We start from the raw sequence: 27,971 nt of genomic DNA, 5'->3' as shown, positions 1-27,971 counted from the left end.
AGATCATGGATTCGAGGTAGCATCAGACAATGTGCTTATGCAAGGCTGATAAGCTGGGGCAGGGCCAGCGAGGACCAGCCGTGGCCATCTCTCCCACATGCGCCCCAGCCCCTTAGAAGCCCGCTCGGCACAAGTGTGAGAATGGTCAACCATTCTGATCTGCTCAGGACAGTCCTGGTTTTGCCACTGAACATCTGGGGTCCCCAGCAACACCTCAGCCCCGGGAACCCAGAATGACTGGTCACCCTGTCTGCTGCTGCACCCACTGAATGCCCCTTGAGGGCACACACCCTAGCTCCAGAACTTACAAGCCCATTCCTTCCAGTTCCACGTGGCATCCCACCCAGGATGTCCCACAAGCACAGACTTTTCCAGAGAGTCACCCTTCAAGTGCTGGGACCGGCCACCCCTGACCACTGTCCATCTGGCGGCCTCCCTGCCACACCTGAATGTAGGTGGAGAGTTCCCTCCTGCAGTGTCCTTGGGCTGCAGGGCCAGTGACCCAGGCCAGGCCTTATAAGCACTTGGCCTCCAGGAACTCTTAGCCAGGCCTGGAGAAGCCATCCATGCATTCTGTAGGGCTATGGTTCTTAAATCCGGGTCAGGGTCACCTGGAGGGCTTGCAAATCACTGGAGGCCCCCAGCAGAGTTTCTGACTTGGTTTCAGGGGGTCGAGCCTGAGCACCTGCATTCCAGCGAGTTCCTGAGTGATGCAGATGCTGCTTGTCTGCGGACCCACTTTGAGAACTACCTCTGTGGACACATTCACCCATTTAACAAATACAGGTCAATGTGCCTGGGGCCCTAAGGAGTTTGCAGACAGAAGCATTCATTATTCAGGTACCCAGATGGCCCACTGGGTCAAATGTCACAGAGAAAATCAAGTGGAAGCAGGGACAGGGGTGGGGTGCTATTCTATGTGGGTGCTCCAGGCAGGGGACTCTGGAGCCCAGAGAGGAGAAGGGTGGGGCACTGAGCCTTGGGCTGGGAGAGCCAGCAGAGGAAGAGCCCAGCCCAGCACCCACAGTGTACCAGACTCGGGAGGGGGCAGGGAATTCCAAGCAGAGGGAACAGGATACACAGGACATGGGAGCAGAGGGATGGGGGCAACGCTCAGAGGGTCTGGAACATCCCAATGAGGAGCTCACAGATTTGGGGTATCGTGGGGAGCCTGTGAAGGGTTTTAAGCAGGGAAATGATGAGAGTTTGATTTTGGAAAGGTCACACTGCCAGAAACAGGGAACAGACTGGCATGGAAGACACCAGAAAATTATTTATCCTCAGATATGAGGTCTCAGGCAAGGGATTCGACCTCTCTGGGCCTTGATTTCCTGATCAATAATTAAAGGTCATGGTGCTGCCCATGTCTGAGGGTCTACCAGCTGAATCTGTGCAAAGGGCTCAGAGCAGAGTTGGCATAGAGTACGCATCCCATAAAAGATTAGGAAACCTGTATGTTTCTGATTCTCCTCCACCTGAAGGAAGGGGTGTATACTTTGGTGTGGCCATGACTGTCCCCAAGGATCCCCTTGCAAGGTGAGGAGGTAGAGAGCACCCAACCATGAGCACAGAACTCAGCTGGGGGGACGCCTGGGTGGCTCAGTCAGTTAAGCAACTGCTTTCAGCTCAAGTCATGATCCCAGGGTCCTGGGATCGAGTTCTGCATCGGGCTCCTTTGCTCAGCGGGGAGCCTGCTACTATCTCTGCCTGCTTCTCTCTGCTTGTGCTCACTCTCTCTGATTCTCTCTCTGACAAATAAAATCTTTAAAAAAAAAAAAACACAAAAACTCAGCTTGGCCCTAGCCTGGTCTTTCACCCCAAGCTTAGGTGTTGGGGAATCACATAATTTCTAATATCTGAACCCCTCTTCTGTGACCCCATAACCCGAGGTGAAATGGGGGCTCCTGAGGCTGGGGGAAGGGCCTTGTATATTACAGGGTCATGTGAAGGGAGGGGGAAGCTTTACAGCTTTCCAAGAACTTGCAAAAATCCCCCAGGAACAACTTCCAGGCTTTGAGGAAGAGGTCCCTGCCCTCACAGAGCTTACCCTCCAGTGGGGAGGGGGCAGCTAATTCCACAGGGCTGGGGTTGGGGGGGGGCTCCCCAGGCTATGTCTGAATGGAAGGGGAGGACAGAAGGGACCTGTCCTTTTGTCCCTGGCAAGGGGCCCAGCAGGTGCCAGGCTGGGTCAGGGTGGGGAGGGGCACCGTAATGAGAACATGACCGCATGTGGCCTTGGATTCTAGTCCAAGGATGAAGGGACGACTGGGGTGGGGGATGCAGGGTTCAAGTAGGGAATGGCTCCTTCCCGTTCTTCAGGGGTTGGCGGCAGGCTCCCCTGCCCAGCAGAGCTCACCACGGGACTCCGGCCACCCCCATCCCATCTCCCTGTTTATCATCACCAGGTGTGCCTGCACAAGGCTGAGACTTTGTCTTGTTCGCCCTTAAACACGGCTTGGCACCCAACACCTGCCCAGTCACCAGATATCAAATGAGTGACTGTCACAGACATGACAACATGACAGAGTACAGAGTGAAGGTCGTGCTGGGGGGAAAAGGTCAAGTGCAGCAGATAGGAACTAACACATGTCCAGGGCTTAGCTTTTGGCTCTTCCCAGTACTTTAATTCAATTCTCCACTGACTCTGCTATGACTGTCCCCATTCTACAGGTTTGGAAACTGAGACTCAGGTGACACTATAAGTCAGGGCGTTTTTGAATCCAGACTTGTCTGACCTGAAAGGCTGTGCTCCCAGTGCCACCCCATAGCTTTCCATACACAGGCCGTGAGCTCCACTGGCCACAGTTGGTGGGGGAGGGGGGAAGGCCACCACTACCTGTGTGGCTAGCTCTTACCCAGCTCCTGTGGCCTCTGGTTTTTAAAAGTCCTATATTCAGCAGCTGCTGCTTTGGAAAGTTACAGCTTATAAACATTGCACACCTTTTGTCAAGCTCAGTAAACCATTCCTACCCCAGGACCTTTGGACTTGCTGCTCTCTGCGCAGAGCACAGGGGTTCATCTCCACACCATTTCCCATCTGTCCTCATAGCCTTTCTGACATCCTTGGTGTTTATTTGTGCTGTGAGTTTCCTCACTAGATTATAAGAGAATGTTATCCACGAAACATGGATAGGGATTTGGCTCCCTGCCCCAGCCCCAGGGGCCAGTCTTGTGCCTGACACATAAGTACTCTGCTGGTACACAGCCACTGAAGGCAAGCAGGAAGCCATAAAACCTCACTTTTGCTGACACCCTGGGGTCTCAGGGCTTGTTGGAAGGAAACCGTCCCCTCTGCTTGGGCATCACATGAGGATGACCAAAGCCAGGAAATTCTGTTACAAGGAACAGGTGTGCTCTCAAGTCTGAGCATCTTTTACGAAGGCACCAAGATGCCAGCTGGGGCCCCTATGCCAGCTACTGTCACACATATGGCACTTGGCAGGGACAGGGAGCAAGGAGCAGCGAGCGCCATGGTGTCTCAAATACCCCTGCGCCTGCCACACCGGGAGAGTCTGGCCAGGCATCTCCCCCTCAAGTCCAAGTCTGGAGGAAGAGCTCTCCAAACTTCCCAGAATCACAGACGCAGAAGCTGAGGCCCAGAGGTAAGCCTTGCCATTGATTCAGTCAATGAGATGAGCCCTGTCCTCTGAATTCTATGGTCCAATGCCACCGGGGTGGGGGGGGGGTTCACCTGGCCTAAGTCAGGGTGACAGGGTGAGGGGAGAAGCGCAACAAGGAATGAGAGCTCATGCTCTTCCAGAACCAAAAAAGGAATGAGACCCTGCTATGGAATGAATGGCACCCCAGCCCCAAATTCCTAGGTTGTAGCTGTAACCCCCAGTGTGAATGGATGTAGATGTGCGGCCTCCAGGAGACATTAAGGTTAAGTAAGGTCATAGGGTGGGTCCCTGATCTGGTAGGGTTGGTGGCCTTATAAGAAAAAAAAATCTCTCCCTCCGACTCGCCCCCTTCTTTCCGCGCTGTTTGTCCCCCTCTGGTCATTTGACGGCACATGGAGTAGGAGGCCATCTGCGAGCCAGGAAGAGCCCAGAGGCCTCACTGGCCTCCAGATCAGCCAGCCCTTTGCTCCTGGCCCTCCAGCCTCCAGAGCTGTGACCCACAGGAGTCTGTCTGTGACATTTGTCACAGTGCCCAGAGTGGACGGAGACAGGCCCTTACTCCCTTCTGGAACTCACAGCCATCGATCTTGATTTACAATCCCCCCACACTGAGCAACTTTTTTCCGCAGAATCCAATTCCAAGGTGCGGCCTGAGAGTCAGCATTTCTAACAGCGCCCAGGGAGGCTGCTGCTGCAGCTGGTGGTCCCTCCTCCCCCTGCCCCGCTGCCTCCCTTTCCCTCCACACCCTGAGCTCCTGTGCCCCGCCCAGCAAGGCCTACCGTTGCTCTGGTCATTGTCACTGCAAATTCTTGGTCTCCATCCTTAGTGGCCAGCCCTGCACCAGCAACGCCGCCACCCACTCGGGCCACGGGGATTCCAAATCCTCCCTTGCCCCTTCCGCCCCTCTTCGCTGGGTGCCTGCCTTTCTTCCTCCCTCAGGACAGGAGGCAGCCCAGTGTGCCAGGACAAAGCCGCAGCTTCACCGTGGTGGCCTTCTTCCCCGCCCCCACCCCCACCCTCCCCCTCTGCTTGGAAGTCTGGGCCTCTGCCTCACCTGCTGGTCTGCGCCCCAGGCCTCACTCATCGCTTGCGCACGTCAGACCTTCCCAATCGAAGGAGTGACGCCTTTCCCTTCCCCTCCCTCCATCTGCAACCTCTCCTTGCCCTTTGTCCCTCTCTGTGCCCACCTGATCAGGAATCTCCCTACTAATGAAACCTCTCTCTCCCTAGACACAGGGTGTGAGTGTGTGTGTGTGTGTGTGTGTGTGTGCGCATGCGCACGCACATGCCTGTGCACTCCAACTGCATGCACATGGCTTCAGAGCTGGGGTGCTAGGGAGCAGACAACCCAATGACACCAGTGCAGTGGGCAGCATGGGAACAGAGGCGACAGCCAGGTCGGGGTCACAGGGGCCTCCTGCGTGTCCTCTCAATCAAACCAAGTCTTGTATGAAGAGACCTCCCAGGCTGACCATTCCCCCTTCCCCTTCGCCACATCTTTCCACTTCTGGCCGGGCCCCCCCACGCACCCTCCTCAGATCCACGGGGACCTGTGCTGTCTTCAGATGTGCCCCTTCCTGATGGTGGCAAGCTTGCTCTGCCCTCTGTGATGTTGCCTCCCCTGCTCACTCGTGTTCTTCCTCCCTGGTGGGACTCCCTATATACTGTGTGACCTTCCGGCATGTGACTTAACCTTCCTGAGCCCTAGCGCCCTCGTCAATAGAATGGATGTCATTGTCCCCACCCCGCAGAGGGACCACCATCAAAGGTCCCCACCAGTGAGCCCCCAGAAAATGTTGGAGTAGAGGCTGGGGCCTCTTTGTCCCTGTTATCTCCCTGCAGTCCTTGCAGCCAGGCTCTCCCTGGGCTCGGCAGCATGTGACCTTCACACAGGACTCCAAACCTTGGAAGACATTTAGGGTTTCGGAGTCCAGTCCTCAAATTAACCATCATCACAAAATACAGCCAGAAAAAAAAAAAAAAAAGTGCACACCGTTCAGCCACGCCTCCTGGTTTTAAAAAGAACCTGACCTTCAAATAGAGTACACCTGCCCAAGGGAGAGCCCCGGGAAACGACAGGCTGGGGTTTGCATGAGGACCCAGCAGGGGGCGCCCTCCCCTTGCAATGTGTATCCGAACGCTGCTCCCCGTCGCTGACAACGCACGCCGAGAATTCCTGCCTTGCTTCCCGAGGAGATTCGCTAGGTGGCCAGCGGGCCATCAGCCATGCCTGAAACACCAGGTTCCCGTCCGAGGGGCCAGAGGCTGGGAAGAGGGCAAGAGGCACCTGGTGCCAGCCACCTGCCCCTCACCTGCTGGGCCTGCTGCAGCAGCTCCATGCGCTCCCGCAGGACCTGGCTGTCGGACTCGCGGCTCTGTCTCAGGATCTGCCGGCGCACCTTCTCCACGGCGGCCTGCAGGTCCTCCCGCTGGCCCTCGCTCAGCGCCTCGCTGGCCCTCCGCCCCGGCTCCTGCTGCAGCGCGTTGTACAGCGTGGCCTCCAGCTCCTGGATTTTCTGAGTGGCCCAAATCACACAGACAGTGGAAGATCACAGACGAGGGACAGTAGGGGCCGGGGCATTGCAGCCGAGGGAGGCAGCGTGGGCGGTCTAGGCGGGGAGGGGAGCGTGCTGGGTTGGGGGGGCTTCAGAGAGCATCCAGCCGGACAGGCAGGCGGGGGTGGGAGGGGGAGAGCCAGGGAGCCCCTTTCAGCCCCGTGCACAGCTTTTTGAGAACCTGTCTTAGTCTATTCAATCAAGAATAGCCCTCCTCCTTCCGGGAGAGGACAAGGGCTGTAAGAAGAAATAACCACAACTGCTCCTTAAAATGTGTGATTCAGAGAGAGGCTTGGTTCCACCAGTTTCCATTTTGTTCTTGGCACCCCATGTACTCCCCCCAAACCTCCCCTTTTCTCCTGGGTGTCGGTGGGGGGGGATGTCTCAAATTGCACACATGTGGTTTTTTCAGCCAGCTAGTTTGGAATGCGATTTTAACCTAAAGCAAAGAGTGACAATGCTCTAACCGGGCCTGCCCTGCTACAAACACGAGACGCCCTGTGTTAGCAAAGCAGATGAGATCAGTGGCCATCTGGAGGCTCCTTGTGAAAGGCAAGAGTTTTAATCATTAGAGGAAGTTATTTCTTTTCCACTTGACCCCCAAGACACTTAAATATAGTTACCTCATGGGGATATCTAGGGACAAAAGAGAGGATTATCTCCTTTTCTGCTTCCCCAAATCCCCACCCACATTGTCCTCGAAAGCAAACCCCATCCTGGGCCAGGCTGACCACTGCTCTGGTCACCGTCACTGCAAATTCTTGGTCTCCACCCTCCCCAGCCTGTCCCACACCTGCAACTACCCCAACACAGGGCTTCCAGGCCAAGGGATCTAAGGAACTGCTCCTTGTCTTCCCAACACCGACTAGACCAATCTTCAGTCTGGATGGAAATGGCCAAGAAGAGGGAAGACGTGGCTGGAAGCAGAGGTGTGGAGGGGACATTTTCCATGGACAAGCCTCTGCAGGCATCTGGCCCCCGCTCGCCCAGCTGCTCCCGTCAGTGTCCAGTGTTAGTGTGATTGTGCTCACTCCGGGGGGAAGTGGGGGGCGGGGGGCGAAGGGGGTGGGGAATGCAGGACCCATCCGGCCAGAGCCAATCTTAACCACCAGGTGTCCCCCATGGGAAACCTGAAGGCAAAGTCTGTCCACAGGCACGGCCCAGGGCCCTCACGTGGGCTCCACATGGAACCAGAGCTTGCCTGTGCCTGTGTCTGCAGGCTCACCCCCTCCCCATGCAGCAGCTGTGCTTCTAGGGGACCACAAGTCACCAGCCTCCAGCTGGGACCCCACCACCTAATTCCAGCAGCTCCACTGTGGACCTGCCACATCTCACCCAGCGCAATGACAAAGGAACACAGGCCCATATGTGGTGCCTGCTGCCCTCCCTCCTTCCCAGGCACGAGGCTCCCTCCTGGAGCTTGTTATTTCCCTCATGTTCAAGTCTATCCAGTGTGACATCAGAACGCAACCCCATTGTGAACCTGAACCCCCCAAGGCTTTGGAACAGTCTTTGGAAAAGAATGTAATTTCTATGGGGTTGCAGGATCGGCTCACCCAGGGGCCTCCTCTGCAGGACCAGGACTCAGAGGGACTCTGAAGCCTTCCTGCAGACAGTACTTAGACAGCAAAGGGTGGACACCGAGCTTTTCTAAAATGTGATGAAAATCACCAGTCCTGCCAGAGGTCCCTTGAAAAGTCAGCCTGTGATTCTGTGAACTTGCCAAAGCGTTTGCTTATGTTCCTCTCCGAGCCCAGGCCCACCCTTCAACCTTCAACACATTAAGGACCCAAGAAGCCCTAAGAGTTTTCTAGACTTTGGCTTTAGTGCCCATAAAGCTCCTGAAATCAGAGCTTTCTGGGAAACGCTAGGGAGCCAGTGTCCTGTGATGTGGGAAACGCATTCTTGAAAGGACCAGGGAGAGGGGAGGCAGAGTCAAGGCAAAACCAGCAAGGGAATGGTTGAGTGTGAGCTTCTCTCCCAGAGAAGGAGGAGATATTTCTATTTTAAATTGCCCTCCATGCCGTGATAACATTGTGTGCCCAGAAATAAGTGCTAGGAGGGAAAACTGCCCCATCCCAGTGAGGCTCAATCCCATACGGCACCTACGACCTCTCCGGCCCCCCATCCTCTCCATTTAGGCCTCAGAGCCCAGACACCAAGGGCCAAGGGTCTCAGGGAGGTGGGCCAGCCCCTCGTACCCTGGCTACTGTCACTCCATCCTCCTGGCCATGCTCATGGAAATGAGGTCCTGAAAGTCATTTTCCAGTTGTGGACTATGCATTTCTTAAGTACACACAATTTCATAAGATGATCTTAACTGCAAATGACCAGGGCAAATACTCGCTCAAGACTTTGGGTATCACACTGCTGCTTCTTGCAAGAAGGGACACTGAACTCTCCATTCTCTATGCCGTGAGGTTCCCTGTGGGTCCGTATAATCTCCCCATCTCACTTGCTGCCAGAAGAGGCCTCAAAACCATAGGACACGTGAACCTGGATGGGATCGCATTTTAAGCTAACCACCAGGAAGCCTGGGACAAATTCTGTGACCCAAACGCAACAGGGTGACAAGTAATTTTGTTTTGCTGATCCCCGCCTGCTGCTCTCCTGGCTTTTCCTCTGTGTTCCTCGGTGACTGCCCCTTGTTCCTGTTCACAGGAAAACTGGCTTTGGGGTTTTACATATAAGTAAGTATTCAAGTAGAACAAACACATAAGAAAGACAGCTGCTTCACACTCATTTCAAATGATTCCTAGAATTGAAAGCACACCTGAAGAAACCACCCAGCTAAGTGGCTATTTTGGATAAAAGGGACAATGCCGCTGTACAGTCATTCACGTCAGAACACAGGGCATTTTGACAGTGCCCACGTGGCCCTGGTGTGGCCCCTAAACATGGTGTCAGTCCCAAGGAAAACACAGCTTCTGAGGGCGAGTCTAACAAGCCAAAGCGACCAACCCACTTCCGGTCCTACCAGGTACGCCTGGTCGAGGGCTTCCTTTCTGTAGTCCAGCTCCTCCTCTAGGTAGCCCTTCTGCCTGCTGAACAGGTCCTGAAAAACAGGAGGCCCCCCACGACTGAGATCAGCACAAGAACCCACCCTGGTGAGGCTCTTCAGAGGCCCCTTACTCACCACTGCTAGAGAGTGACCCTCCCTGCAAGCTGGGGACCCACCAGGGGCTCAGATGAGAAGGGAGGTGATGGTCTGCCCTGCTCGCCCCTCTGCATGGATCTGCAGGAGCCTCACAGGCCCGGGAGCCATGATTCAGCCTGTCCTGCCTCCTCCTGGCTTCCCCTCCCTATGGGGTTCTGAAAGCACCAAAGCCAATTTCCCCCAACCCAGTGCCCATGCAAGAATCCTTCTCAGTTCTTCTCATGTCCTTGTGGCCCCTGAAGCCATCCCAACAGTTCTCAGATGTGGCTCTTCATCCCCCCCCCCCCAATGACCGCATCTCCCATCTCTTGACTAGTTTCACTGCTCTCTGCCTCCTCCCCGTGCCTGGGTCACTCTTTTAGTCCCTGCAAGCACGGTCTCTCCAGAATTTAAATCTCTACTACTGACTGGAAGGTTCCAAGGTCAGAGCTCCTCTCCTGCAGGCGTTTGACTTCACAGATGAAGAAACAGGACCAGAGAAGCCCAGTGCCTTGGCCTAGATGTGTCCTGGTGGCCGAGGACAGACTAGACTCCAAGCCAGGGCCATCTCACACCACACGTGCTCCTAGGCTGTAAGCGATTCCTTCTACCTTTGGGTTCCACCTCTCACTCCTACTTGCAAAACTTGAATTGGTCTTTGAAGTTTCAAGACCCATTTCGTCTGGGCAGCCCTCTTGAACCTCCCTAAGGCTGGACACAACGGACCCTTATATGCCATTGTCCCCTGGTGAATAACCACCACCACCACCTCTCACCAGGGACCCCACCAAGCACTGTGCAACACTGGCTGTGCGTCTCACGTCTCTCATCCCTACAGCCCAGCGAGGTGGACCTTGGAATCCCTCCCTTAGCCATGAGGAAATGAAGACCAGTGCATCTTTCCCAAACTCTCAGGGGCATTAGGGAGGCCAGCAAAGATGGGAGGCCCCGCTGCGTGTCTTCAGAGCCACTGGGCCAAGGACCTCAGCATCGCCCACATGCGGCTTCTAATGTCCCCAGGCTGCCTCATGGCTCTTGGCTCATAAGCACACATCCCCACAGGCTTGCGAGCTAGCTCCTCAAGGCAGGGACCCCGCATGTTCCTCACTGAACTGCTAATTCCTCACTGGACTGCTAATCCTGGCATGGCACCTGGGATAACGGAGGCTCTGAAAATAGGTATTAAGTGAACTACTGAGTGAGTGAAAGAGTACGCGAATGGATGACAATTACCTGACACAGCCATTAGGGCAAAGGCAAAATTTAGAAATGCACACAAATCAGTGTCCACCAAAATACATGCGAGGGGCGCCTGTGCGCCACCCCACCCCAACGCTTGCATGCCCTCTCTCTCTCTCAAATAAATAAAATCTTAAAAAAAAAAAAAAAAAAAAAGAATACACGGAGGCCTTCCCGGAAAGGAAGCTGTAGGCACCATTTCCACCCTCCTGCCTCCCACAGTACTGAGTCTTTTACCTTTTCCCTCTCCAGGTCCAGCATCTTCTGGGTCAGGGCTGCCTCAGTTCCCTCTATTTGCTTCAGCCACTGGAAAACAGCAGGGACAGAGGGTCATCAAATGAGAACCCGTGCCAGCCAGGGGCCTTCCGCCAAAAACGAGTGTGCAGGGGGCCTCCTCCTCAACGAGCCTCCTGGCCTCCGCGGCTCGTCCCAGGGCGACCCTCAAAACAGAATTTCATTGTCTGTACAGATGTTCAGCTTTGACAGATGTTGGCTCAGGGACCGACTAGGTCATGGATATCTGTGCGTGTGTGTGTGCGCGCGCGCGCTTGTGCATGGGCGTAGGTAAGTGTTTCTGATCAAGCCTGCATGTCCAGGAAGGACTTGGCGTTTGAGCTGCGGGGTCCTGACTTGATGCACAGTGGGCCCCTGTGTGCAGCTGGGGGCTCTGCGGCTGGGTGGCTGAGTGTTACTGAGGTCTCCTGCTGAGTGCTGTGAGGGTGGCTTCATGCTGGGGACCTCCTCCAGACTTTCATGCCCATCATGTGGCAGATACAGCTGCACAGGTTTTATAGGTGAAGACATGGATACCTAGTTAAGTCTCCTGTCCAAGGTCACACAGGTGGGCAATGGGGATCTCTAACCCAGCCTGCAAAACCTCACCCATGCAGCAGCACCCCTGAGTGGTTAGGTGCTGAGTTCCAGGGCAAGAGGGTGCTGAAGTGGGCTGGTGAGCACCTGCTGAAGGCAGGTCACAGGGACAGTCTGTCTCTTCTTGGGTCTGGGCTGGTGGTGAACAGGAGGTGGGCTGCTGTTTCTCAGGATGGAGGTATGCATGTGTGTCTTTATAGGAACCCAACTAAGAGATGGGCTGGTGGGGAGACCTGCGGGGCATTCAGTGTGGGTGTCTGAGGGCAGGGACTGTCTATATTTGACACTGTGTATGAATGTGTGCATTCAACACAATAGAGAGCCTCCTTGCCTCCAGCCTAGGGACCACGCCCCTTTCCTGGCTTCCTAGCCTTGCTCAGTGGCCATAGCCACGCAAAGCTCAGCTGGTTCCCGGCTTTCCTTCTCCTCTCCCACCAAGACTCCCCCTCCTCTTGGAGCCCTGCCCTTGGCTTCCACCCCTCGCCCCCACCCCCACTCGGGGGATTCTTCCAGTCTCTGTGCTCCCTCTGTTCTTGCAGTATCCCCCTGCAGCCGAGGCCGCCCCACCACATCTCCCTCTGAGGCCTCCCTAGCCTCCCTGGTCCTTCTGCTCAGGACAAGCCCCATTTCCCCCAAACCAGGAAGTGGGGAGCTGCCTTGATTTCTCCTTCCCCTCCCCTGTCCATACATTGGTTCCACCTCCTCCTGTTTCCAACACTCACCCACCTGCCGCACACCACAGCCACCACCCCTCCAGGCTCCTGTCTGGACCCAAAGCCCTTTCTCCTTTCAAGCCCATACATCCTCTCAAAAACCCACTTCTGCTTAAAGCCCTCAGGGACATCCCATCACTCCTGACAAAGGCTGGCCCCCAAGCCCAGCCTGCTCTCCCTGCCTGGAACATCACCACCTCTTCCACCCCTGGCCTCTGCCTCAGGTCTTCACTGAGCTAACACCAACTCAGACTTCTGGCCAAATTAGCTGTCGCCTCCTCCAGGAAGCCTGCCCCGCTTCCTAAGGCCATGGGGTCAGGTGCCCTCCTGGATTCCTACATCATCCTATGAATGGCTCTCACGGCACTCACCTGACAGATTGTTGTTGTCTGTTTCCCTCCCACAGAAGCCCAAAGGCAGGGACCATATCGGACGTGTTCTGATATACCTCCTTACCCATCACAGGCCCAGGGTAAAGCATATGCCCAACAAACATGGTTGAACGAGTACAGACGTGAGAGCATGGAGGTCTGGGAGGGGGAGTGCTGGCTCCATGGAGGGAACAAGACTAGATGAAGCTGTGATCACATAGGCTTCCCCCAACATCAGAGTGAGCTTAGGCCCCAGAGTAGACCCCCAGAGTGGACCCCCAGAGCCAGTGGCAGAAGCCAAAATTAAAGTATTTCGTTAGACGTTATTGAAAGGATGTGTGATGTCTCAAAAAAAAAAAAGCATATTTTTGGTTGGAAATGAAAAACCTTTCATTTTTAATATCTTAATGCGGGCAGTCCCAAAATGAATCAAATTTAAATGGGAAAAAAATCAAAATCCAGTTTTGAATCATTACAACAAGCTGCTCTTAGAATAGGTTTTATAGAATATGGTGTCCAGTTTCTTCTTACTGTTAAAAAAAATTTGGCATGTATATTACACATAGAAAGAAAAAACTTGAAAAGTACTTCTCAGCAATTGAAGGAGGAAAATTAGGGCAGAAAACACTGGCCACAAGCATCCTGGGTATGAGAGGTCAGGAATCTCCCACTGAACAGAATCCGTCAGATAGCCACTAGGCCACACTTGGGAAAGCGAATACCTAAATACAGGTGGATCTGTACCACCCCCCAGAAAGAAGGGGCATGGGGACACCTGTCCTCCCCAAACCTGCAGGGGAGAAGTGAATCAGTCTGCAGGGGTTTGGGCAGGAGGACATTCTGTAGGAAGCCAGGTCTCCGCCTATAGGTACAGGCCCCCTGAGCCCGAGCTGGGGGGCAGGCAGGAGCCCTCTCTCCTCTAAGACTCAACTCTCCATTCAAGAGGGTCCCAAGACCTTGACCCCAGGCCAACTATTGGAAAGCTTGACTGCGGCCCCAGGCCTAAACTGAATCCGCTAAGGTACTGTTACCAGTGAGAAAATGAAATTAAAAAAAAAAAAAAAAACTTTCATCTGTCTGATTCGTTTTGACTGTTTCTCAATTGGTTTTGAACTTAAAGGAGCTTCATAAAGAAGAGGTGTGACTTGGGGCTCCTGAGTGGCTCAGTCGGTTAGGCATCGGACTCCTGATTTTGGCTCAAGTCCTAATCTTGAGGTTGTGGGATGGAGTCCCAGGCGGGGCTCTATGCTGGGGGTGGAGCCCGCTTGGGATTCTCTCTCTCCCTCCCCCTCTGTCCTTCCCGTCCCCTCTCTCTCCCTCTCTAAAAATAAATAAATAAAATGTAAAAAAAGAAAAAGAAAAAGAAGAGGTATGACTCTGATCACCTGTAAACCTTCAGACATCCTACGTTCAAGCTTCTCTGCTGGGCAGGTGCTACTTGCAGAGGGCATGGGGTGGGGACAAGACATGGCACCTGACCTTGGACTCTGCTAACCTTCAAGAAGGGGCAGGGCTTCCCCAGTCAAGGAAAGGAGCGAGACAACCCCCTAGAGCAAGATGCCCTGGCAAGGTCATGCAGGAACACCACATGACAGTCCTCAACAGACTTGCACCTCACTTACATGCTTCCACAAAAGCAGCACTGTGCCTCTAAAGAGAAAACAGAAGTTGCCCTCAGCTTGGTCAGATGCTGACACTGAGTGGCAGTTTCTAAGACCACATGCATTTGGGTGCCAGCTCGTGAAATCCAGGGCGACCAACTCATGTGTGCTTGCTCAGCACTTGCCCCGTTCCAGCACTGACATCCCCACGTCCCAGGAACCCCTCAGTCCAAGGCTAACTGAGCAGTCTGTCTCCCCAGGGACCTGTCAGGGCTCTCAGCTGGTCCTGCAGACCCACCTTTCCTTCTGGGGCCACTCCCAACACCAACACCCCCTCTGGGGGGACAGATAGCAACTCCCAAATGTACGGGATCTTTAGCCACAGATCTGTGGCAGGGCTAGGGTCTCTAAGACCCAATCTGAGTCCAGTCCCCAAGGACCATCCCAGATAGGGAGGTGGGCCTGTCCCCTGTACCCCGTTGGCTAGTGAAAGGTGTGGGGGCACAGGGTCAAAGCAGAGGGTTGCTACAAGCCAGGCAGGGGTCTGAAGGGGGAGTATCGCTAATCTCTCATGGTTGCTGAGAGGAAAAGGCACCCTACAGATCTGTGGTGGAGGGCCTAAGGCTGCAGATCTGGACCCCCATGATTTGCCAGGCTGTGGGGAGGAGTATGTCAGGGGGAAGGGAGCAGCTTGAAAGGGGTTATTCTCAGCAAGGCTGTGAACTCCCTACAAGGTGTGGCCTTCCAAGAGACTCTGGGGGTTGGAGAGAGGGAGCACCCTAGGCCTCCTGCCCAGCCCCCTCCCTAACCAGCCACCCAAGTCATGGAGGTTTCCTGCTTTTGGTTCACAGTCAACCATCACTGGCCAAACCCCTTTGCCCTAAGTGCTCAGTAGCAATGTTTCTGTTTTAAAATGCCATGTCCTAGAGTCCCAATACCAGCCCTACCAGGTTTGCAGGTTCCTGGTTCCATGGCTCAGAGTGACCCAGAGGCTGATCTGCAGAAACCCCAGGTGGTGGTGGTGGCGGAGGGGGGTGTCCACCCAGGAGGGGTCTCCCAGGGGATGAGGAAGGAACTACGTAGCCTGACCTCACCAATCCTCCAGGAAGCACTTGCCATGAGAATGAGTCTTGAATGTTTACTAGACACTTTATGTAACAGTGCACAGAGCTCTGCATAGGACGTTAGGATACACTGGTGGGAGGGATGTTTACTGAGTGAATACGGTGTGCCTAACCCTGTATGGTCACCTGCAACTAAGGGGCCCAACAGCCAGCCAGGCATGAGTCAGCATCACCCCCTGCCCACCTGGGGACATAGGCTCAGCCAGGTGAAGGGACTTGGGAAGTGACTTGCCTCCTGTGTGACCTCAGGCAAGGCTTTGCCTAAATCTGTTACCAATACTTCATGCCCTTCACATGGCTAGGGAGGAAGGACAAGAGCCCAGGGCAGAAAACTGTTTCTATTTTCAATGCCCCTCCAAAAATTCTGGGAAGAATCTTGATTAAGATCACTAAGACCTCTTTGTCATTAAAATGGTATTTTTAAGTTAAAGCTCTATGGATGGGACTGCATAAAAGTTACGTGTACCTTAAATATCCTAAACACATGTAAAAGGTAAACCAGGAATGTATTTTTAACAAATACAGCAAAAAGTTATCTTAATATGCAAAGCACAGGGGAAGTCAGTAAGAAACAGGGTACTTATGACAAACATGTATTGAATAACTGATGAAAGAATGAATGAAAGAATAACAAACCCAGTGGAAACAACAGAAATGTTGTTACAATTCACAAAGAAGGAAGGAAATAGATAATACACAGTAACAACCCAGAATCACCACCACTCATCAATGCAAACAGAAACACTAACATCATGAGATTTTAGCCCCTGGAACTGACAGAGTTCTCTAGCGGGGACATGCCCGTTGAACGTGGAACAAGCAATGTGGTCACACGCAGGTGGAGGGGGAATTGGGACCCCTTTTCTAGAAACCATTTTGACAACGTTAAATTTCTGAACCTCCCCCACCCCCCACCAGTTAGCCCCGTGATTCCACCCCTAGAGTCTCTCCTGTGGAAGTGCTTTAAAAGATTCGTAGGAATCTACGGGTGAAAATATTCACCACTGCATAACGATAAATGGGGGGTGGAGATAATGGAAAGGCAAAATCCAGCTGCTGAGGCATAATTCGCTTCCGGTTTAACCGCAGGATATAAGGCGGCGGGCTGGAAGCCTAAGAAACAGGGTTAAAAACTGGAAGTCAGGTACGAGTTTGACTAAGCTTAAAAAACCGGGATGGCAAAAACCTGATAGGAAGGCCACCCCGGTGTTGCAGATGCTTCCTCGATGGGGTTTTCCTCTGCTTCTGTGCTAAGCTCTCTAGGGGAAGCGGGGTGACTTCAGGCCGGAAAGGAACAGCATGCGCGTGCACATGCAGACGCGGACGCGGGAGCGCATGCCCCAGGGCCACACGAGACAGCAGCACGCAGGTTCTTGTGTGGCGCGGGGGAGCTCGGACACGTGCACGGACAGAAGCGCCGTGGGGCTCTACCTTTTCACACAGGGCAAGCACAGTTCCAGCTTGGATTATTGCAACCTGTTCTTCGTTTCTCAAATTCTAAAACACAAAAACGGGGGAAGGGCATTTTACACTGGACCCCACATCCCCGTGCAGACAGTGCTGACCGGCTTGGATGCCCCTCCAAGAGGGGACCATGGGGCTTGGCCACCGCTCTCTAAAGGGGCCGGCGTTCAAACGCAGCCCCATCATGTCGTCTCTGGGGCCAAGGCTTTTGGAGTTAGGGCCTGTTTGGGCTAATCTTTTAAGGGGGCAAAACCACCGCACTCTGCTTTTGGAAATCTCGAGGGATCCCGCTCTCCCTCTGAGTGATCCTCTGTGCGCGCCCTCATTCCTCGCAGGAGCGAGGGATGAGCTCAATCCAGAAGCTAAGTCTGGAAGCCCCCACCCTCCTTCCCCCAGTGACACCGCGACCCCCCTGTGACAGCGTGATCCGCTCCTCACAGCACGATCCCCCCATGGCAGCGCGATCCCCCCGTGGCAGCGTGGTTCCCCCAGTGGCAGCGCGGCCCGCCCACCCTCGCGGGGGCACGGCCAGACAGAAGCCTCACACTGCACATGTCAGATCTCTCCAGTTAGGAAGAAACCGAACGGAAAGGAAAGGAAAGGCACACACAGCACACCCAGGTGGAGACAAGAGCGCGCGAGCAGAAGCCGACCGGCATAGTTACCCCATTATCGCCAAGGATATCTAGCTTCTTCATAAGTTCAGAAACATTCACATCCTGGAAAAGATTTCCAACGTTCATTTTGCGGGAGCTGCCCAGCCCGTGCACCCCGGTCTCTAGCGCAGCGGCCTCGGCCTCGTCCGGGTCCCTCTCTGGGCGCGCGCCGCGGGGCCCAGCACTCCCGGCGGCTCCTTCAGGGTCCAGGGAGAGAAGGCAGGGCCTGCCACTCGTCCGCGGAGCTTTCCAGAAAGGCTGGAGGAGTGGCGAGGGTCAGCAGGACCCCAGCCTGCAACCTGGCCTCCCGCCCACTCACTCACTGCGGCAGCCCGCGGGGCTCAGCGCCGCTCTAACGCCACACGCACGACACGTCACGTCACGTCACGTCACATCGCGTCATGTCCCATCCCGGGGCGGCTGCTGCCATGCAGACCTCACTCCCGGGAGGGTGCGGCTCGGAGAGCTCGCAACCCGGAGCTGGGGGGCGGCCAAGCTGGGGTACGCCCTCAAAGCTGTGTCCCACGGCTCTGCTCTTTTGACATGGGTGCAAATGCAGTGACATTTGGTGACCCTCTGAGAAACAAACTCCAACTTTCAACATATGGTGGGGGGACCGGGCCCTCTGGTTCAACTCGATTCATAGCGAGCACAAAGGCACAGTCCCCGGGTACGGCCGAGCCTGGCCTTCCAGCGGGCCCCTGGCCATCTCGGTTTAGCGGAGGCACCCCCCCAAGCACGCTACCTTAACTCCTTCCTGGTGACAGAACAGCTGGAGGGCGCTGCTGTTGTTCTCGGGGAAGGTGCTGATTTGGAGGTTAAATGCTGGCGACCTCCGCTCTCTTTCCTGGAGAAAAGATTCGGTTTAAAAACAGAACTTTATTGGATTGTTTACCACTTGCCATTTTCCCACGTTACGCCGCAAAAAACCAAGGCATTCCAGTTGGCAAAGGCGTTACTAAAAGGCGCCCATTCAGACGACCGTCTCTGGGTCCACGAAGGCGCACGCCGTGGTCCCGCCTCCGCCGCGCACTGGATCGGCTGCGCAAAGGAGTCTACTTCTTACCTACTCAGCTAGGAAGAAACGGTTAACAAGGTGTCATGTGTTCACTCACTGTGAGCTGGAAACCCGGGAAGCCACAGATCATCATTCAGTACTTGGTAAGAACAAGTGTGGGAAATTTCAACAGACAACATAGCCACCAGCCATGGAGTGTCTCCTGTGCCTTGGGGCACGTCGCTCTCCCATTGAATCCTCACAACCCCAGGAGGCAGGCATTATGGCTTTCATTTCACAGACCAGGAGGCTGGGGCAGGGTAAGGGGTGAGTGGGGTCCTGAGCTACTGAGTGGAGAGACCAGGACACAAACCTCCGATTCACTTTATTTTTTTTTTTTCAATATAATCTCCTGACTTCATTCACAATTTTTTTTGAAACACACCAGTGATCCTTCTATCCCTGCCTTAGATTGATAATCAAATCTCCATAACTAAAGAAGGAAAAGCAAGGGCGCCTGGGTGGCTCAGTGGGTTAAGCCGCTGCCTTCGGCTCAGGTCATGATCTCAGGGTCCTGGGATCGAGGCCCGCATCGGGCTCTCTGCTCAGCAGGGAGCCTGCTTCCCTCTCTTTCTCTCTGCCTGCCTCTCTGTCTACTTGTGATCTCTCTCTGTCAAGTAAATAAATAAAATCTTTAAAAAAAAAAAAAAAAAGAAAAAAAGAAGGAAAAGCAAGCATTTTCCAGAAGAGGTGCTTACTAATCAGACGTAAATTGACATGTTTTTAAAAAGGACAGGAGAAGCCCGATTAATTACAGGGATATATTATATAGCTCTGCCTTTAAAACTTGAGCAACAGACAGGCTGGCTTTATGGGAAGGCAAGTAGAGAAGACCTTTCTAAATTATCCCTTCAAATCAAACTGCTTTTATTTTCTCAAAATCACAGTAAGATAAGTAAACATGCTTGGACCATTCCTGTAGCATCTAGTGACAGTGTCCATGGGTCCCTTTAATCATTCAACTAAGAAATGTAACCAAATGAGCACTAGCTTGGATAGTGAGACCTCTGCAGATGCTCTTGGATAAGGTGAATGGAGAGAGGAAAGGAAGGGGGCCATTCATTCAACTCACTTCCCCAAAGCCCAGCCAACCTGGCTAATCTGGTTTGAAGCAGTTCGGGGGGGAAAGTTTATTTCTCTTATTAGCCAAGACACCAAAATTCACAGTGGTTCCATTGTGTGGATGTCTTCTTATCTACAATACTTAAATGGAGTCCCCATAGAAAAGGGGGCAGAAAGCTCCTATTCTATACGAACGAAAGTCAGAAAATTGATTTCTAATGGCTCTGAAGGATGGTGGAGACACTTAAAGAAAATTCTAGCACACTGAGAAATGCTCATGGAAATCCTCTGAAAAGGACATGGACAAAGCCCTGGGAAAGGCTTCCTCGCTGGCTGAACTGTGAACAGTGACCTTGCATGGCTTCCTGCTCCTGCTGTGTGAGTGGAAGATCCTGTTCCCGCTCAAGCAAAAGTTGGGTTGCACGGCAACACTTGGTTTGGAGGCATTGGGGCCACACAGTCCATGCCAACACGACAAAGGACAAGATGGTAAATTCCGGTGCAAACAACTTTAACAGAAGCCAGGAGGAGGAAACAGAACAGGAGGGACACCAGTGTCGCAAGGGTGCTGGCTTTTCCCCGGCGGGAACCGTTCATGCAAAGGCTTCAGTGGAGGGAGAGCAGAGCCACTCAGGTGCTCAGACAAACAGGTGCTCAGACAAATGAATCACAAACTTAGGTGATGTTTAAAATGTGGATGGCTTTTAAATGGCAATAAACAAACAGAAAAAGGAGTATGAAGTAACAGGATTGCAATACAGTGCTAGGCACCCAAGGCCAGGTTTCAGTGGGAAGCAGTTTAACCCATCACTACTCTCACACTGGACCCAGCTCTGTACTGGGGACGTTACCGAAGGTTCGGAACGTGACCGCTCCCCGTGAACAGCATTCAGTCTCCCTCCGTGCTAACAGTAACTCTGAGTTGCAGGCTGAGTTACAAACAGTTAAGATTTCCGTCCAGAGCAACCCTGTGTGACACCCAGGGCGGCATTTGCTGGACGGGAACTGGGACAACCCCACGGTTTTTCTCAAACTCCTCTGCAAATGCCTCCCTTTCCCCTGCTTACTTACTTACCTGTGTTTACCTCGGCACATAGAAAATGGGCCAAACTAGCAGTAAACACACTACAGAGTCAGTCGTGGGCCAGGTCGGGCCCTGCTCTTTCAAAAGGAGAGGTTCCCTGCATGCAAGGTCATCTTAAAAAGGTGTGTTATTAATTGCAACAGGTGCTTCTATCCGGGTTTGCAGAACGCATACCAGGTGACTATGCATGCAGGAAAGAAGTAGTTATGGAAATGAAACACAAATAAAAAAGGCAAAATATTGCAAAAACAAATTATTTTATTAAGTGCAAAACAAGCCGTAGGCAATAAATAGATTAGCTCTGGTACATGTCCAAAGACTTCGGTGAGCATTCTCTCCAGAACATATTAAGGCAGTGAAATTATTCTGAACATACAGATTTAAAAAAAAAAGAAAGAAAGAAAGAAAGAAAAAGGAAAAGAAAAGGAAACAACTCTACCACATCCCTTTACACATGCTGGAGGACATCTGGGAGCTTTTACATGAATTTCAGTTTGGGCTCAAAGAGAAGGTCTGTTCCGTTTGAGAGCGCACAACAGATAGAGTCTCTTACTTCGAGCTCCAGCACTCGGAACTCTAGTAGCTCGTTCTGGTCCTTCGCGTCTTGCATTTCGTTCTTCAGCTGACTCTCTTCCATTTCCAGCCTGTAAATCTAGAGCAGACGCACCTGCGGGTTAGCGGGTGGGAGGACCCGCCGTCTCCACGGGAGCCGTGGTGATGGGGGGGTGGGGTGCCTCCTCCGTCCCTGCGGTCCTGGGCTTGGCCCAGAAGAGGGGTTCCTTATAGAGTTGCCGAATAAATGAATGATGGGGAAACTGAGGCATGGAGCCACTAAGTCCCTTTCTGTGGTCAAATGTGAGGGAGGCAGGAGCGCATCATGGGTGCTTCTGATCCCAAAGACTGTGTGTATTCTTTTCACTCTGTCCCCCACCCACCCACCCACCCCTGATGCAGTCAAGGCAATCTCCCCCACCCCCACTCCCACCCAGACAGAGTGGGACAAACCACAGCAGGAAGGCATACACTGTCACCTGGCCAGAGGACTCAGGAAGCAGCTGTCCTGAAGGCACAAGTCTTTTTGGGAAGATGGGTTGCCTGGTCTGACACCCATCAGGATGGAAAAGCATCCTAATGGCTCCGTGCCTCATTTTCTGTCCGAGAAGCATGAGGCTGCCCATCCACATTGGCCACAACCAGGACTGACTGACAGAAGGCACACCTCCCTCTCAAGGGCTTCTGTGAGCCCCAGCCACCTTTGCCTCTCCCTCCTCCTGCCTTGAGAACTGGAAGGGGTTCTCCACGGATGGGGTGCTGCACCCCAGGGGACATTTGGAAACAGTGTATTTTCTCTGTGGCTTCTTGAATTTAGTGAGCAGGACCAAGGACATGGACTCTCTCCCAATACACAGGCTTGACCAACAGAATGACAGGTCCTGTCCCAGTGCTCCAAATGTGACAGAGAAACAGAGGATAGTGAGCAGCCACTCAGCTGGTAAGTGACACAGCGGGGGCTGGACTAAGCCCCCTCCCAAGAGGGCAAGGCTGGGCTCCCCTCACGCAGGCATTCTAGGATGTTCAAAGACTAAGCCAAACCAAGGTCTGTCTGGGTCTGCTGGTATGGAAAGTCTGGACAGAAAGTACATCTGGTGGTTTGGGGGGGCTGAGGGATGGGAGACAGGAAGGGACTACAAATGGCACAAGGGACCTTTATGGAAGACTAAAGTTGTTCTAAAACTACATCATGGTGATGGCTGCACAACTCAGTAAATTCACTTAAACAAAACACTCCAAATTGTGCACAAATAAGAAAAAAATGAAACTAAGGTCTTACCCCAAAGCATTAAATCTACCCCCCCCCAAGATGTCTCGAGAGAGATCTAGAAATTTCCAAACCACAGAAGGAAGGCAACAAGCTTAGCTTTGCCAGCACCATGGCCTGCAGTCCGCCAACTGGACTACGATGGCCTGAAGGCCTATTTGATTGGCACCTTTGGTCCCCTGTGGTGGGAGGGGAAGGGCTCTGGAACCCCAAAGCATTAGCAGAAGTAGGATAGAAGGAGGACGGTCGACCCCCACTGTGTCTGCAGGGTGGTCTAAACCAGCTCTGCGGGCCTCATTCCAGAGGACAGCACTAGGACCAAGGGCTGGGAAGCCCCAGGAATTGGGCTCTGACTCAAGGTAAGGGACAGGTCCCTCCTCCTCGAGCCCATCAGGAGCCGAAGGGCTGCTGCGAGGGCGTCTCCGTGGGCCTCTAAGGGCCCTGACTGTCTGGCTCAGTGACCATCTGAGGCGGCGGTGTGTGGATTCGTGCCCACATACCTTTTCCAGCAAGTCTTGGTTTGTTCTGATGAGCAGCTGCTTCTCTTCCACCCACTTGGAATCCTAAGAAAAAGCACTAAGTATGTTCACACTCCTTGAAGCAAACAGACAGTTAAAGAGCAAAGGTGGTGTTGGTGACCAAAAGGCAATAGAAAACTCTCCATGGAAAGGTCAGAGACAGGGACGGCCGCTGTCCCTGTCTCTGACCTGGATCCCTCTAAACCGTTACTCCTGAAAGAGAGAGCTGGCAGCTTTGTGGGGTGTCCCTTCCCCATATCACGCTCCCTGAAAGCCCGCAGAGTTCGTGCCGTGAGTGTCCTTGACGGGAAAGCAGCTGCAGAGGGACCCACTGGCCTTGCAGACCTGCTCACGCTTGCTCACCAAGCTCATGGGCTGACATCCAGGCTCCACCCCGAAGGTCAGCCCACACCCACGGACCTGGCTTTGTCACCGGGGTGTGTTTCCGTGCGTTCCGGTCCCACTGCCTATGATGTCTTAACCACGTTTCTTTGCCTGGTCAGGTCCCACCCATGGAGGTCCCATGAGCACAGGGCACCAGGCCTCTGTTTCCACCGTGGCACCCCCACCCGCAGTGCCTAGCACGGGGCCTGGCATACAGCTGGTACTCAATAAATAGGGGAGGATGGATACATGGATAAAGGAATAGATGGAAGAACTTCCTCCTTCCCTTCTCTCAGCTGTGGTGGCCTCCTGGGCTTCCTTTACCAATTTCTAATTTATCACGAAGTATTGTCTCTGGGTTGACATGTATAGGCCCCACGAGGCTGTGAGTCTTCTTGAGCATAGACCTGTGTTCCACTCATCTTTTGGTCTAGAGAAGACTGCCTGCAGCCGTTCCCCCATCTGCATGCCCCTGACCCTTGGCAACAACTCTGCAGCTTCTCCCAACAGGACGTGATGGATACTTCTCCAACCCTGAAGCTGAGTGCACTGTGGTGTGTGTTGGCTCCTGGGATATTTGCAAATGGGACTCAAGCAGACGCTTGGAGCGTACTTGTGCCCTGAGGTCTGCCCTTTCTCCTTGTCCCCAGACCACTCAGCAAAGGAGCCAGGTTAGCTTCCTTGAGAATGAGAGACTAGGAGGAGAGCCAACAGCAGGTGCCTGCGCCCAGACAGGAGAGAGGCCATTTCAGGCCACGTCACCCCAGCTGATGCCTCAACAACACAGCCTCCAAAATGACCCCAGGGGAGACCAGCGGAAGAGCCACACAGCTGGGCCTAGCACAAGTGGCTCACCCAGAGCGCTGTGAGCAAATAAAATTTTTGTTGTTTTAAACAACTAAGTTTGGAGGTAGTTTGTTACGCGGCGATAGCCAACTGACACCTTATCCCTGTACACCAAGCACAAACTTGGTAAAGGGCAAGGCTCTGGTGGCTGCTCCCTCAACAAACGGCCATTTGTTCTGTCCCAAACTGGTCCTTCCACTTGGAAGAACCAGCCCACAAACATAGGGTCAAGCACCTTGGGTGGGGATGGAACTTAGTCGAAGTCGATGGTCAGGTGACACTTGAGCTCAGCCAGCAGGAGGGGCCGAGCTTGGTGTCAGGTAGAACAGGAGCTTGAGAGCAGCCTTCTGTCCCACCTGGACTCTTCCCACTGCTTCCCTCTCCCCACTTCTGCTTGCCCAGCATGTGAAGCACTATCACTACCCTGTTTTGAGGATGAGGAAAAGAGACAGCGTGGCTTGCATGGGTCACGTAACACTCAGGCAAGCCACCCCTGGGTGTGTGCACTTCACCCCTCCCCCACCTCCGTGGACCGTTCTGGACCATGGTTACGGAAGCAGGGCCCCAGGGTTGGCCACTCGCCGGGCCCCGTCCAGGCCTAGAACAGTTCTGCCGTGAGCGTCAGTGTGTGTGTCCTGAGTTCTGCTTCCTGAGAGTCTGCCTTAATCTGCACCCTGGTCGCCACCTGGGCCCTCGTCCCAACTGGACACAAGGCAGCATTCGTTCTCAGCCCCCTATTCTGAAACCCGTATACCACCTTCTCCTGGTCTCTGCAGAGGGGGGCACGCAGTGGGCAGGGTGGGTCCAAGGTGGCAGCACCGCGGGATCCCCAAGTAAACCCATGGGGTGGGCGGCCCCCTGCCTCCAGAAGGGACAGGGGGTGTACTGAGCAGTAAGTAAACCTCACTGTGCTGAGCCGCCAAGAATTCCCGGCTATCTCTCACCACCAAGGCAATGGCTGAACTGCACCAATCCCAATGAGGGCTGCCTTTGGGTGTTGCCCTCTGAGAGGCTGGCACTCCACCCAGAGCCCCCTCCACGGTCTCCCCCAACCCAGGGTCCAGGTCTGTGTCTGGGCTTTGCCTCCCTACTGTGTTCTGCTGTCAGTCTGGCCTTGTCATGCTCAGAGAACGTGTGCATGGAGGAGACTCAACGCTGAGAAACTCAAGGGCCAGGGTTTCCTGTGAACAGAGTCACAAGCAGTGTGGAACCCCGAGGAGCGGGCTGAGGCCCGGCTCATTTTCACGACTAAACCCTGATGAATGATGGCAGTTTTCCTTCAGAGTCAAGTCAAAGAGGATTCTGGCCACACTCTGCCTTCTGAATTGTCTCCTACTTTGGCACACTTGGCCAACGATGACAAAGCCAAGTTAGAACCTCGTAACGGGTTTTGGTTTGTTTTTTTGTTTTGTTTTGTTTTGTTTTTAAAGATTTTATTTATTTATTTGACAGACAGAGATCACAAGCAGGCAGAGAGGCAGGCAGAAAGGGAGGAGGAAGCAGGCTCCCTGCTGAGCAGAGAGCCTGATGCGGGGCTCAATCCCAGGACCCTGAGATCATGACCCGAGCCAAAGGCAGAGACTTTAACCCCCTGAGCCACCCAGGCACCCCAGGTTTTGGTTTTTTAAAACTCCGCGATTAGGCACCTCAGCTAGGCTATTCTTGCTTGGGTTTGGCCTGGGTGGTTTTTTTTCTCTAATGTCTCTGGAGCAAACAACTCAGACCTGTGGTGTGGGGGGGAGAGCTTGGCACCAAGGCCACAGAGACACCATGAGGGGACAAACATGCGAAGAACCCCACCATCATTCCTGCTCACCTGTCCCTTTTCAACCAGTAACTTCTCTAAGTCTTCGATTTTGGCCTGACACCTCAGCAAGTCAGCTTGGAGCTGTTCCCGAGTCTGGAATGAGAAGGATCCGGAAGTGAGCAGGTCCCCATGGATGGGTGACAGAGGAGCAGCAAGGACGGTGCTGTAATCCAGGCCCTGGAAGCCCATCCAGGCACGGGTTCGAAGCTGACCCACCCAACTGCACATAACAATTTGTAAAAGAATGGGAAGGTCTTGAGACCTTTGAAGATGGCAAGAGAGCCCCTGGGGGTCTGCCAAGGTTTGGTGAGGTGCCCCCCCCAGCCCTTCTTCTTATCCCCTCTGAGCATCACAGGCAAGGTTTAGAGACCCTGGCGGTCCGCCCAGCCCCTTGTGGGCTGCGGGCCTGCGACACTTACCCGGGCCTCTCTCTCTGCATCCAGCGTCCCCCCGACCTGCTCCTGAAGCAGGGCGTAGGCCCGCTGCAGGGCCTGGTACTCCCTGGTCAGCTGGCAGAACCTCAGATCAGCCTCCTCCCTGGTCGTCGTCTTAGCGTCATGGAGAAGAAAGACAGAAGGAAGCAAGTGATTTGCTGTGGGTCCCACTGCCAGGGTCCCCTGGGAACAGAAGCACACATCCAGCCCTCACAGCCACTGCTGGCAATGACTTAAGGAACCAGTCACTGCCAGGATGTCACTGGGGGCCTGGGGTGACAGGCTGTGGGAGAAGACACCATACTGATCGTCAGCACCCTTCCCGGGAACTCACGGAAGCCTGGGGATCCCTGAGTCACAAGGGCAAAAGCGCCCCAGAGCCAAGCACCTCCCAGCAGCGCTTCTCACTCTGGCAATTTCTGGGAAGGAGACATCCCCCCAGGAAGGCACAATACTGGCCAGGCATGGGCGCAACACTGGTGGTCTGGAAAACTGGGAAGCATCCGTTATGGGGTCCCATCACATTAAATCCCTGTGTGCATGGGCGTGAGACGTCCTGCGTGCTCACGGGAGATGGGGATGTAGAACACGGTGTTTGATGCCCAAAGCTGCTTGTTACGTCCTGGTGGTCACATGTGTCTGGTACGACCACATTTTAGTTGGGTTTCCTAAGAGAATTCAGCGGGGGATGTGCGGGTGGGCAAGGACCATGCCTCCCTTCCCAACTTTGTGAGCCTAGCTCACTTGATGCCGCAGTCATGAACCCAGGTGTGAGTGGAGATAGGGAAACGTCAGGGTGGTGACTCATGGGGAGAGGGCTTCCAGTGGTTTCTACTGCCCTCTGCCCTCACCCGCTGCATGTGGTTTGTCTTCCTGTGTGGCCTCATCTTCTTCATGAAAACGCAATTCATGCCGTTTCCACTAGGTGGTGTGCCTGTGTGTGTGCGTGTGTGTGTGTGTGTGTGTGTGTGTGTGTGTGTGCATGTGCTCGGGGGACCAGAGACAGTCCGCCACGCGAAAGGTTTAATTGCAAAGACAGCAGCAAAGCCCCACAGATTTCCTCTGTGAGATCAGCACTGGGGAAAGGAAGGGACCATCACACGCTGCCAGCACCCCCCGTGTCATCACCAGAGCCCCACGCAGTGGGCGGGGGGCCCTGCTCTCGGGGCTACGGGCTGTGATGACACAGGCCCTCCAGACTTAGATCTTTGCTGGGAGCAGCAGGGGCGGCTGTCAGGGGCCAGAGGCGGCCCCTCGCTTACATCGTCCAAGTCTTCCTCTGGTGTGGCCGGGGCCCTGTCTGTCCTGTCTGTGTTGCAGGATGTTTCTGACAATGTTTCCGAGTCCACGGACTCCTCATCAAATCCAAAAAACGTCTCCACAACATGCTTCTGTAAATGTAAGACAAGGGGCAAGCACATCAGTGATGGACCCAGAACAGCTGAGTGCCCCTCCCCCGCACCCCTGCCCATCACCCCCAGGCACAGGAGTGACCACACACATGTCTGGACCCCAAAGGCATCCCAAGAGGCAGCCAGTGGGGTTCCTGATGGACTGGGTGGGAGAGGAAGTGACGAAAGGTGGTGGAAGGGGGAGGGGCCGCAGCAGAG

General features: G+C 53.9%; 1 protein-coding gene across 6 annotated transcripts in view; it reads right to left on the bottom strand.

Moving 5' to 3' along the window:
- JAKMIP1 (janus kinase and microtubule interacting protein 1) overlaps nt 1-27,971 on the bottom strand; it is a 129,303-nt gene that overhangs the window by 6,427 nt on the left and 94,905 nt on the right. For 3 of the 6 annotated variants that reach the window (XM_032333786.1, XM_032333784.1, XM_032333785.1), the window contains 11 exons: nt 27,624-27,752; nt 26,347-26,475; nt 25,937-26,020; nt 22,873-22,935; nt 21,107-21,205; nt 18,096-18,197; nt 17,360-17,413; nt 16,662-16,727; nt 10,789-10,857; nt 9,154-9,231; nt 5,934-6,137 (listed from right to left, as the gene is read on the bottom strand). In XM_032333786.1, coding sequence (XP_032189677.1) covers nt 5,934-6,137; nt 9,154-9,231; nt 10,789-10,857; nt 16,662-16,727; nt 17,360-17,413; nt 18,096-18,197; nt 21,107-21,205; nt 22,873-22,935; nt 25,937-26,020; nt 26,347-26,475; nt 27,624-27,752 — 1,077 coding nt within the window. Of the gene's footprint in view, nt 1-5,933; nt 6,138-9,153; nt 9,232-10,788; nt 10,858-16,661; nt 16,728-17,359; nt 17,414-18,095; nt 18,198-20,824; nt 21,206-22,872; nt 22,936-25,936; nt 26,021-26,346; nt 26,476-27,623; nt 27,753-27,971 lie in introns of those variants that run through there. The other 3 variants (XM_032333789.1, XM_032333790.1, XM_032333787.1) reach the window with 2 other exon arrangements.

This window comes from Mustela erminea, chromosome 2, assembly GCF_009829155.1.
Source record: "Mustela erminea isolate mMusErm1 chromosome 2, mMusErm1.Pri, whole genome shotgun sequence".
NCBI lineage: Eukaryota > Metazoa > Chordata > Mammalia > Carnivora > Mustelidae > Mustela > Mustela erminea.
This window is presented reverse-complemented; position numbering and strand designations above follow the sequence as displayed.